The 12,984-nt window shown below is 49.7% G+C and overlaps 1 protein-coding gene across 1 annotated transcript in view; it reads left to right on the forward strand.

Moving 5' to 3' along the window:
• The first annotated feature begins 7,635 nt into the window (after positions 1–7,635).
• Positions 7,636–12,984, forward strand: part of SF1 (splicing factor 1) — a 45,070-nt gene continuing 39,721 nt past the window's right edge. Inside the window, exon 1 of the mRNA XM_066582593.1 lies at positions 7,636–7,714. Within this exon, the coding sequence (XP_066438690.1) occupies positions 7,711–7,714 (4 nt within the window). The 5' untranslated portion in view covers positions 7,636–7,710. The remainder of the gene's footprint in view (positions 7,715–12,984) is intronic.

Below are 12,984 nucleotides of genomic sequence, written 5' to 3' on the forward strand. Positions count from 1 at the left end.
GAACAATAACGCTTTGAAAGGACAGGTTGTCTATTGCCCGAGCCAGAGCTTGGTCTTTGAAGGGTACCTTGAAATCTTGGAGCTGAAGAATTGATCTGAAGAAGGATTATGGGTGGGAACTCGAGAAAGGGGCTTCGAGAGGGCGTTCGAAAGAAATTAAAAGGATAGTATCTTTTGTACAGATATTGCACAGCTAGATCTGTTCTACAGAAGATGCAAACCCTTCCAACTAGTGGCCTCAGAAATAATTTCGGCCAATTTGGCATCTAAGAGGCATGAGCCAACGAATGGGAGTGAGCCAATAGTCTGGGTGTAGCTAGTGAGGCTTTATAGAACCGCCTGGCCTATCTGCTGGGCAATGTCCACTAATTCTTATTGAGGAGAGCCACATGTCTCAATGTAATTGTTTAGTCCAAAGAAGAAGAGTTTACAGCAGCACTCAAAAAAAAGCAGCAGGGGGAAGTGGAAACAAAATGCCAGCCACTAAAGTAAGTCTAGCCTCCAGACTTCACAAATAGTCCCAAGAAATGATGAAAGAGTGGCAGCATGCAAAAGAATTATAAAATCAATGTGATCTTTATTGTTCCATGATAAGGGGTCAGGCTACATTTGGGCCCTAAAAGGGCCTTTTTCAAGCTCAGGCAAGAGATTCCATTTTTTTGTCCAATACATCCTGAAAGGACGAAGCATCAGTCGTAGGCGAGATGGTATGCTTAGACAAAAGGGACACTGGGGGGGGGGGGGGGGGGGGGTCCACTACTGAGGAAGATGACTACTTCTTAACCAAATCCACTGGGAAGGTATACTTGACTTCAGCTTGGTAAAGTGTTTGATAGGAAGACATATTTGAACTTCGTATGGGAAGGGAAGATTTTTTTTCTTTCAAGGTATTTTTATTGCTTTTACATTAACATACACAATACTTGTAAATTGTTACACATAACAATGAGCTGATACCGTTTGGTTGCCCAGATAACAGAGAACTTCAAATTTTCTTGAATGGAATACAACAACAAATCTCTTTAAACTGAACATTCTTCACGGTCTTGTTATTTCTATAGTAGATGTTAACATCCTAAGGGGGGGTGGGTCTACACGACAAGAGGGGGAGGAAGGGATTAGAGGAAAGGTGGTGGGAAAGGGGGGGGGGGGGGGGGGGAGGACAGTAATATCCAGGCTATCCATTTTACTTTTCCTTGTCACGTCTGATCTACAGTCTTACTCATATTTGCCCGTGAGCAACCAGTTTTGAAACCCAGGAGTGTTTCGTATATCTATCCATAGTGCCCATGTTTGGTAAAACTTATCATAACCTAGCTGGTCCTCCGTTAATCTGATCCTCTCCATTCGTTCAATCTCATCCATCACCCCCACCCATGCACTTCTGGGAATTTCCAGACTCTGTTTCCAGAACCTAGGAATTACCTGCCTTGTGGCTATAATGAAGAATTTTAGCAATCCTTTCCTGAGTTGGTGTGCATTTTCGTGAGTGATGGACAGGAGTGCCATTTCCGGTGTCAGAGTTATTGTTTCTCTTCCCGTCTTTTCGAATAAATGTTTCATATCTTGCCATATGGTTGCGACCATGGGGCAATCCCACCAAATGTGGAGCATTGAACCCACCTCCCCTCCACAACGCCAGCATGTATTCGGGGTTGCGGGGAAGAAGGAGTGTAGTCTTTCCGGTGTCAAGTACCATCTTGATACAATCTTGAAGTTCAACTCTTGGAGCCTGCTGGAAACCGACATTTTATGAGTAAGCTGAAACGCTTTGCTCCATAGTTCCTTCGAGAAAGACCGGCCCAATGCCTCCTCCCACGCACCTATCCACCTAGGTTGGTGACTTCCCAGTTGTTCCTCTATCAGATGGTTGTAGAGTATTGAGACGGTATGTCTGGGAGCCTCCCTAGCGCAACATAGCTCCTCAAAGGGGGTGTATGTCATTTCCCATCCTTGAGTAGGTTTTATCTTCCCCAGGTAGCTACGCACTTGTAGGTATTGCATCCATGAGCCCGGCGCCTGCCTGTGGCCCCTCCCAGGGACCCCATGTCCCGTATGTCTCCCAATTCCACCACCTCCCCCACCCTGGCCTCCACTCCTGGGGGTATAAACTCCAGGTTGCGCAACGGCAAAGTTGCCTTAAGATGCGGGTTTCCCGTCAGTGGGGTAAGAGGTCCCGGGACCGCGGTCTTACAACCCCCTTTCCAGGCGCCCAGTAATGTGCTCATCATGAATGATGCCTCCTCCTTTTCCCAATTAACTTTCCCCGGGATCCAGAACGCAGGGAAGATTTTTTTAAAGAAGCAATCAGCGGATGAGCCTTCACCTGAAAGGTCTCCTTACCAGCATTATCATGCTATTAAAAGGAGAAGATAGCTTAAATGTTTTCCCCTCGTGAGGGTCGGAAACCGAATGAGGAGTCGAAAAGTTCTCCATTGCAGCAACTTTCACCTCTCGAAGAAAGCTCAGAGAGGGAACTGGAAGATTGTCTCGAGCGGGAAGGCCTAGACAGTTTTTAGAATTTACCCTGTGGAGTGTCAAGTGTGGCCAAATCATCATTGTCAGACTTGCTTTGTGGCAGTTGATGGATGGAGTGGTGCAGTCTGTCCATGATGGCAGTAGACACTTTAATACTGACCGATACTATCTGAGAAAGGGAGCGTTCAGCAGATGGTGAGAGGACAGGAAGAGGGCCACCAGCCGCCCGACTTTATGGAAGACAGTTGGGGCTTAGCGGCTCAGACTGTCAGATGGGAATTTCATACTACCGCACGTGCACACAAAACACATGACTATGGCTGGGCCTTGTTTGGAGCCTTTGGTCCTGGAGTTAGATATAACTCCAAATATTGCGTGTTGGTCAGTACAGCTCTTAAATGAGCCTACTGCTATTGGCACTGCAGGAGGAGCAATAGAGGGGGAAATCTAAATGCCAGGCAGCACTTACCCAGTCCTGAGATATTCTAGAAGCAGATCTGGAATGCTCAAGAGTCACTAGCAGATGTGCATCAGGTGCACTAGTGGTCTTAGCATGTCGCGATATGTAGTAACATATGTAAGAAAAGCAACAGGACCTGTGGGTGGGTTCTATGGAGAGGAGTGCAGCGGCCAACCGGAGGAACTGAGTAGAGGAAGTCCGACCCGGATCAGTGTAAACTCTGATTAGGGGACAGGAAGCCCTCCCCTGTCTAAGCCTGCCCATTAGAAGTGCCCGTTGCTAGGCTGAAGTCAGGGCCTAAAGTAGGACTTAAGGCCCAGAAAGTACCACGGACATCCTCAAGGATACCCACGGATGATCTGCACCCGCGAATGGTGTGTCAGATGTGCAGCAAGTGTCACACTGAAGGGAGAAAGAGACAGCCATGGGACACCCGGTGCACGTGGTCGAAATGAGTAGCTGCCGCCCATTAGAAGTGCCAAATGTTAGACAGAAGCCAGGGCTTAGAATAGGGCTTGAGGTCCAGAAAGTAACGCGGACATCCGTGGGAATCCACGATACCTTCGGACGATCCCCGCAGTGCCAGGGCTAGCATTCTGGAGATGCCTAGGAGGGTTGCCAGTGGGCCATGCATCTCCTCAGTAGCCGCCACCACCGCAACAAGGGCCGCAATTACTGCAAGGCCTCAGCCCAACCCCCCCCCCTCTCCAAGCGAGAACAGTAAGGGACCGTGGTCCCGATGAGGAGAAGGGCCCCAAGAAGAAGGCAACAAAACCAGCTGCACCCCAAGAGGTATGCTGAGCTAGGGTGGGTATCACCGAAGATCAATGGAAGGAGAGGTCTGCCGCCTACTGACCCTAAGCTAAAACTGGTTGGCTTTGTGCCTGCAGGAGGGATATAGCTAGTAGGAGGAGCTAACACACTTTCTGCTTATGCAGCGATTTTTGGTGAGGCATCCCCTGTTGCAGCCAAATGTTACTGTGTGGCACTAACCTTAATCGCCTTTGATTTGTTTATCTTGTCTTTGCACATATCTTATTATACAGGGTAGCCCAAAATTACATGCACACGCTTTTACAATGATCTTTAACGCCTCCAAGACACTGCAAGCTTTCTATCACCTCCAACTTCTTGTTCACACTCTTGTTATCAGGGGCAGTCTACAGTTGCCAAACTCTGTGGCCATACGGTGTTTAACCTCTGCGTAATTGTTGTCGAGAAAAGATGCACGCACTGTACTGAATTCAACTAGTCAGCCGCCATATTGTGCGCATGATGCCCCATTGGAAATTGCCTCATGTTCATGGGAAGAGTAAGGCTCTGTTCACACTAGCGTTCACACTGCCACTACATGGGAGGTCGGCACGGAGACTTCCACTCCAAATACACAGAGGTCAGAGTAGAAGTCTCTGCACTGACCTCCTTAACGGCTTCCATTAATTTCAAGAACTGTCTGCAGTTACAAGCGCCGGCCACTACATGGGGGACGGAGCAGAGGCTTCCGCTCTGTTAGTTATCTCACTTGGAGGACGAGGGTCCGTAGCGCCTATCTAGAATGACCACGACCAAGAGCATTGTTCCATTCGGTGTTGATGTCGGAGGAGGTACTGTTGCCTATCTGTTGCACCCACAAGCGCCGCGGACAACCAGGAGGCCTCCGCCATCCTGCAGGAGGCCGTCTCTCGATTTTTCTAGCAATTGCTGCAGTTAGAGCACTGTAGGCCGGGACAGCTTCTGACAAGCATGCAACATGACCAAAAAGTGCGAGTCGTCTCTTTGTTATTGTTTTTTTGATTGACTCAAGACCCGTGCAAGCCTGTATCTCGCTGTTTCTGATGAAGTCAAACCAACAGGCACGGAGAATCTGGTGTTGGCATCGCATGTAAAAGGACTCCAGACGCTCAGTGGTATGCGACAGCAAGGTCCAGGTCTCCGAGCCATACAATAATATTGGCATAACTCAGGTCTGATAGAATCGAATCTTAGTCCTGAGTGTTATGTTCTGCCTCCGTCAGAGTTTATTCAGGGATCCCAGCGCTATTCTCCGCAGGATGTCTGGAAGCGCCCTCCCATCTGTGTGCTACACGCTGTCGAGGTACACGAACTCACTGACAGCGTCGACTCTCTGTCCTCTCTGACCTCTGTGTTATTGTGGCACTGACAGCATGCTCCCGCACGGCTGATCGATCGGGGTCCCGAGCGACGGCCCCCGGCCGATCAAGTATTGATGACTAGAGATGAGCGAACACGTTCGGCCCCGCCCCTTTTTCGCCCGAACACCGAACTTTGCGAACACTTCAGTGTTCGGGCGAAAAAGTTCGGGGGCCGCCGTGGCAGCGCGGGGGGGTGCGGCGGGGAGTGGGGGGGAGAGGGAGAGAGAGAGGGCTCCCCCCTGTTCCCCGCTACTGCCGCCCGCGCCGCCGCGCATCTCCCCGCCCCCCGGCGGCACCCGGACCTTTACGCGCGAACACTGCAGTGTTCGGCAAAGCCGGTGTCCGGGTGCGGATGTGTCCGTAACGGACACGTTCGCTCATCACTATTGATGACCTATCCTGAGGATAGGTGGTCAATAGTATTTCCCTAGAAAACCCCTTTAAGGGCTTTCCTTCTCTCTGTTCTGTTTTTAGTGTATAAAAAGGAGGTAAAATGGAAATAAACATTTCTATTTTTCCCCACTGATTTTCAAAAACAGAAAAGTTCTGTTGTTTCCACTTTTTTTACCGGAACAAATAGTCCTGCAGACGGCGCTATCAGTTCCGGTAAAGAAACGAAAGAAAACTGAAAACCTTCCGGTTTTGGAAAATCCATTGAAATCACTGGAGAAAAATACATTTAAGCTTCCCCTCCACGGGCGTTGTGAAATCCTGCGGCGGATCTCCGCCATGGGAGCTGCCGACGGATCTCCGCGGTGAGCCTATCTGACAGGCTCACCGCGGAGAATCACGGCAATTCGCAGCATGCTGTGATTTGCCAGCCGCGAGCAGAGAGTCGTTATGATTCTCCGCTCGTGGACAGGGGGGCTACAATCTCCATAGCAACGCTATGGAGAGCGTTCATTGCATTCCCCGCGGACGGATTTTCGCTGCAGGGAACGCAATGAAACTTCGCCCGTGGACTCGAGTCCTTATAGTGGTTTCTCTGCTCCAAAAACAGAAGAGCTCCATAATGTGAGGTTGTAAACACTTGTATCACCCGTGGTCCACAACACGCTCACGGCATGTATGACTTCTACGACACTCTCACGGCATGTATGACTTCCACGACACGCTCACGACATGTATGACTTCCACGACACTCTCACGGCATGTATGACTTCCACGACACGCTCACGACATGTATGACTTCCACGACACGCTCACGACATGTATGACTTCCACGACACGCTCACGACATGTATGACTTCCACGACACGCTAACGGCATGTATGACTTCCACGACACGCCCAGACATATATGACTTCTTGACGACACACTCACGACATGTATGACTTCCATGACACGCTCACAGCATGTATGACTTCCACGACACACCCAGACATATATGACTTCCACGACACACTCACGACATGTATGACTTCCACGACACGCTCACAGCATGTATGACTTCCACAACACGCTCAGGACATGTATGACTTCCACGACGCGCTCACGGCACGTATGATTTCCACAACGCGCTCATGGCATATACGACTTCCACAACACGCTCACGGCATGTATGACTTCCACGACACGCTCACAGCATGTATGACTTCCACAACGCGCTCACGGCATGTATGACCTCCACAACGCGCTCACAGCATGTATGACCTCCACAACGCGCTCACGGCATGTATGACTTCCACAACGCGCTCACGGCATGTATGACTTCCACGACGCGCTCACGCACACCACATGTATCATGTTGGCCCCCTCTGTATACAGCTGATTAGTATGTGGCGCCCCCATCACTTGGGCACACGATTCGCGCTGGTCTGCTGCGGTGGGCGTTTCTGCCTATTTGCCCCTCTTGTGAAATTATTTATATAGTGCATGTTTATTAACAAATGTGGCAGATTTGTTACATTTCGGGGTGATTTCCTCCTGATATTCTCTCTGGTTGCTTGCAGCTGCTTTCAGACGCCATTTTGCTATCGGGATAAATCTCGCAATAGTCGGACAGATGAAGCTCCCCAAGTGACCCGCTTCCAGCAGCCCCGCCTGCCCCCTGCCGATATCTACAATTATACGCCGGGAATTGCCGCCATTTTCTCACATAATCACGTCCACAGTTACAAATGATAATAAAAAAAAACACACTGCAAAATGGCGGCGCCAAGCAGGCCGAAGAACACATGTAAGCAGGCAGCGGGGGCCGAGCCAGCCACTGCGAGGGGCTAGGAGGAAGCCAGTGAGCGCTTCCTGAAAACGGAGTGTCGGCTGCAGTGATAGGCCACGACGCCAGGGGTCGCCACACCCCCTTATTTGTCCACCACTGCCTTTACAACCATAGAGCGGCGCAAAGTGTCACAATGGACAAGGCGCACGTTTGATTGGCATCTTCCCTGTCCAATAATAAGAAACCTTTTCCGGAGGTGTTGGTGCTGCGACGTCATATCCTTTTCGTTAGTCACAGGCGTCCAATCAGCGAACCGCGTTATGAACCAATGAGCGTTGTAGTTTTCCCTTAGTGGGAGGAGTAACCTAGGTTATAAAGTGTCCAGCTGTTAACGTGAGCGCGCAGTCATCTCGGTTGAGAAGAGGGCTGTGATCGCTGGTGACTACTGTAGCCGCGGCATGGGTAAGAGGCCGCTGCGTATTGCCTGACGTTCATCCCTGCGGCTGGGCGCTGCCGTGTAGTTAGGGGCGTCTGTAATAGTGGAGCACTTGTATATGCCGGAGGTGGTTGGAGCCGCCATAACGTCTCCGCAGGCCCGGCAGTGATACATGCACGTGTGCTGCAGGCTGTGCCTATAGAGGTAGCGCCCCCCCCCCGCCAGCTCTCAAAGTGCTGTGTGCTGCTACGCAGACAGCTGTGTGGAGCAGCCCAATAATTGGACCTGGGGGGATCCTCAGGACCGCAGTGCCGAGGGGAGGTCCCCTCATTGCTTCAGCGTCCCCCAGATGTGATATAATGAGCCAGTATGATCACTAGAGGGCGCCTGCGGGCCTGAAGCATGTGCTTTACAGGGGTCATCACAACAGCTCTCTGGCTGCAGCTTCCACCTGGTTGTCGGGCTCCAGGTGTGTGAAGGGGGTCTTACTAATGCGCCATAAACATCAGCAGGCCCCCCCCCCGTTCCAGCGCTGCACCCCTGAGATCCTGGCGCGTGCCAGAGGCTTCTGACTTGGCATCGTGCGCTGCGATGGGGGACCTGCAGCCCCGCCCCCACCGGTGTGCGCCCCAACTGATGGGGGTTGGGTAACTCTAAAGGGGGTCAGGATGAAATGTTATAACAGCCGCCATAATCACAAGTTTGGTCTCTAGTGGCTGGGATTGGCACATGTGTATAACTATATGTCATGTGACGTGGGGAGTGTACCACATGACCACCTCGACCAATCACTGCCGCCATGTAAGCCACGGTGGGTAAGGTCTAAGGGCTCATTCACACTGCCGTGTCTGTAAACCACGGAGTCCTGCGGCCGTTTACCATCGTGTGAGCCGGCAGCGAGTGCACTGTATGACCGCGTGTATCAGGCATGCGCAGTGTGACCGTTTTTTAAATTCCCCGCTTTGTCTCTGAGCACAATGTGTATTAAACGGCTGCCCGTGCGCCATGTGTTCTGCCCATACGTGTGTGCGGGGCCCCCGGGTGGTACGCTGGGACCTGGAGCATGCTGCCATCTATTTCTCCTGCGCATCTACACTAGTGTAAACGGGTCAATGAAAGTCTATTTACTCCATTCACCGCATGTCCCGCGGCCAGAATACCCGCTGGAATCACGGCCGTGTGAAGGAGCCCCTGGTGGCGGAAGTTGAGCTTTTATCAACATTTTCTCCATTTAGAAACACTTTAGGGTCGCCCAGTGTCAGGGCGATCGCGCCTGCTGGCCTCATCCACACGGCGGGTCCTGTGGCAAGAATCCGCCTGTGTGAGAGGCTTTACTTTCTTGCATGCCGCACTTGTAGACACGAGTGGTGCGCAGCAAGTAGGCACCGCCAACCGCATGCACTATCCTGGCGTGTGGAATACATGCAAGATAGAACATGCCGTGATTTTTCTTGCATATGTTTTTGCGCAATTCGTGTGGCAGCATATATGGGAGATTGCTACAGTGTATCCCGTGCTCAGCATACGCAATTCCATCATGTGCGACAGCCGTAGACTGGTCAGAGTACGTTGGCATGAAATGCCCCAGGCTGAGGTGCCAGGCTAGGAGTGGGTGTAGAGGAATACATGGGCCACTTATTGGGCCTAAACTTCACCCAACAGCTGGGCCGTGTGACGGGGCCAGCAAGTGGGTGACAGAAGAGCAGAACCTCACTTGTGGGCTGATGAGACTGGCGCACAGCCCACCACTGGGGATGCAGGACTGGAGTAGTGATTGTCCCCACACGCTCAGCTTGTCTAAGGGAAGATGAAACGAGTCCATCAGCACTCATTATGTTGGGCCAAGGACTGCGCTCATCTGAAGGGACCCTCTGTTATGGGGTATCCGTAGGCTTGCAGAGATCCCACCCACTTTGGAAAACAGCATACAGGGCACAAATGGGGCATGTGCCAAAATGTATGCTTTTTGGTACATGCTGACCTTCATCTATTGTGATGGACCCTTCTAATCGACTTAGATGTAATGTCCATGGGCTGATTTGAATTGCGGAAAGCCTCATGCGGACGATCCACAGTTCAAGCTGCCCATAGGGAAACATGAATTAAAGCATGCAGACTTGGTTTGTGGATCTCTGGATGTGGACATCAAAGTGCAGCATGCTCCACTTCAGTGCGGCTCCCGTAGATTGAAGTCAGTGGAAGCTGTCCGACCTGCGGCCCATTTGCAATTCATATTACAGATGGGCTGCGGATTCTGCAGGAAAGCAGGAGTTTGAGAAAAACAAACTCTGTGCGTGTGGACGGGTACGCAGGGTTGGATCCCGCTGTGGGCTCCCGCATGCAGAATCCGCCCCGCCCGTGTAATTGTCCGGTGTACGTGGGCCGTTAAGCCATATTTACACGGGATGATTATTGCTTAGAATTTGCTCAAACTAGGTCTTTAGAACGATAGTCGTTGCGTATAAATGCTGCCATCGCTTACTTTTCGGCTGAACAATTTTTTGTGAAGTTTAAAATCAATCGTTCAGCTGGGCAGCTGATAGCCGGACCGCACACTGTGATTCTCCATGGGAGCGCTGATAACATTGTTTTCAGCTGCAGTCCTGTGGCAGAAGGGGCTGTAAGCAGAGAACAGACTGCCTGCTGTTATCTCCATACAGGGAGGGGAAGCTCGTTTACATGCAAATGAAGCTAATAAGCCACCAATGGGCATTAGTGTCCATTAGCAGCTTATGCAAAATGATCGTTCCAACTGTCCATTTCCCTATCTGTTGAATGAGTTTTGAGCGATCATCTTTGTGTGTAAATGGGGCTGTAGTCGTCACTCTCACCTCCACAGAATTGTTTATACAGGGTTATTCTAAATGATTTTTCTGATTATAAATCTCCGTAAGGCCTCATGCACACGGCCGGGTCGGATTCTGACTCTGAGATTCCTGCAGCGGGATGCGACCCGGGCCCCTGCAGTGACCTCCCCTCACTCGTCTCTCTGCTCTGCGATGTGTTGGCTGGTGCACAGCCGCACATGTGTAGAGCAGAGCCGGCGCACCAGTAGTGACGTTTCTGGGCGAGCCCCGCACAGAAATGGGACATGCCACGATTTTGTTACCGCACAGATTTTCCGCGCTCAGAATCGCGCCTGTCTGCACATATGCAAGCCTATGGCACTGTGTAACAGCGGAAATTCCGGCCGTGGGCATTGGACCTAACTCAGGTTTAATGACTCAGATACAGAATTTTCATAGTAATGGAAACTAACAAAATTTTTAATTTAGCAAACAGTCTAACAATAAGGTGGTCCTTGTTCCCTACAGCAACCAATCACAACGCAGTTTTCACTTCTGTAAAATGAAAGCTGTGCTGTGATTGGTTGTGATGGGGAACAAGGACAGTCATTGTTAGTTTTGCTAAATAAGGTTCAAAAAGCTTAATTCTGCCCTACTAGTCGTTAGGGGGAAGTACCTTACAGATGGATTGTCCATGTAGGTTGTGATGATAGTAAACGTCTTCCTTGGCCTCCGCATTCCCTGACCTTATGCCTTGGGATTTTCTCTCTGGGGATTGTTAGTCTACATGCCCTCCTTACCACCCACCATGATCTGTGAGTACTCATCACAGAAGCCATTGTATCAGTCAGTCATGGTACGCTGCAACATGGCAGGCTCCATGTATGTAGAATGACAAGAGGGGCCACATTGGCCACCTCTCATGGGGAAAACATTTTGGATGTACAACAAGACTGTTTCCATTGATAGCAGATTTACATATCGGAGTGTCATTAAACGTGCGTTATAACTGTTTCAGATCAGGAAGATGACTTGTAATTGTGTATAATAGCGCTGATGTTGGACATTACTATAGGCTCTACTTTGTAGGTCCTGCTGTGTTGGTGAGCTTTAAAGGGGTTGTCTCACAAATTAGTTATTCCATGAGATGGGGGATAACGATCGGTGGGTGCTTAACCACTGGGACCCCAATTGATCACAAGAATGTATTCCTTAATGTCCCTGAATGAATGGAGTGGCGGTCTGGCGTGTGCGCTGTCACTCCGTTCATTTCAGTAGGACTGTCAGAGATGGCTAAATGACCTCTGTGAAGTCAGCACCCCATCTTTCAAAAAAGTTCATTTTCTTATAAGTTCTGGATGCACCCCTAAGAGTTCTAGAGTTCCCAATTAATTTTAGAAATAGTTCTAGCAAATTAGGCAAAAAAATCAACAAATGTATCTCTGCGGTGCTAACTTCCAAAAATGATATTACTAAATCAGCGAGAACTTTGTAAATATTGGTTCTAGAGCTTGCTTCTAGCATTAAGAGTTTTCTTCAGAACTCTTGAGGTGCTACCCAGAACTCTTATAAAATGGTAGGATTTCCCCAAAAATTATTTACACATAATAATTGAAATTTTTGGATCAGGCATCTAAAAATCAGCGAGAACTTTGTAAATATTGGTTCTAGAGCTTTGAGCATTAAGAGTTTTCTTCAGAACTCTTGAGGTGCTAACCAGAACTCTTATAAAATTGCGGGATTTCCCAAGTTTTTTTTTTTACACATAACTGAAATTTTTGGATCCAGTATTTGAAAATCAGCGAGAACTTTGTAAATATTGGTTCTAGAGCTTCGAGCATGAAGAGTTTTCTTCAGAACTCTTGAGGTGCTACCCAGAACTCTTATAAAATCGCAAGATTTCCTAAAAAATTATTTACACATAACTGAAATTTTTGGATCCGTCATTTGAAAATCAGCGAGAACTTTGTAAATATTGGTTCTAGAGCTTCAAACATTAAGGCCTTAGTCACACGGGCATTTTTTCACGTGATTTGCGGATCGCGTGACGGATGCGCATCCGCAAATCGCGTGACCGATGCGCGCAAGTCGCCCGAAAATCTGCTCCTAGCCGCGTTTCATTAGAAACGGGCCGGAGCTGTCCAGCGCATTGCATTCAATGGAGACGGCAATAGAGCCGGCTCCATTTAAAGCAATGCGCTGCGGGCGAGCCCGGGATGAATTGTCGGGAAGGGCTTAAATATATAAGCCCTTCCCTGCAATTCATCCTAAAATGTGTAAAAATAAAAAATATATATATATATTCACCTTCTCCCGGCAGCCAGAGCTCCGCGCGGCCGTCCTGCAGTGGGTGTGAAGGGGGTGTGAGTCAGACCTGCCCCCTGATTGGCTCAGCGCTGAGCCAATCAGAGGCATGTCTCACTCACACCCATTCATGAATTCATGAATGGATGTGAGTCAGACCTGCCCCTGATTGGCTCAGCGCTGAGAGGCAGCAGTCACTCACCCAT

The sequence above is a fragment of the Eleutherodactylus coqui genome, chromosome 11 (genome assembly GCF_035609145.1).
Source record: "Eleutherodactylus coqui strain aEleCoq1 chromosome 11, aEleCoq1.hap1, whole genome shotgun sequence".
Lineage (NCBI taxonomy): Eukaryota > Metazoa > Chordata > Amphibia > Anura > Eleutherodactylidae > Eleutherodactylus > Eleutherodactylus coqui.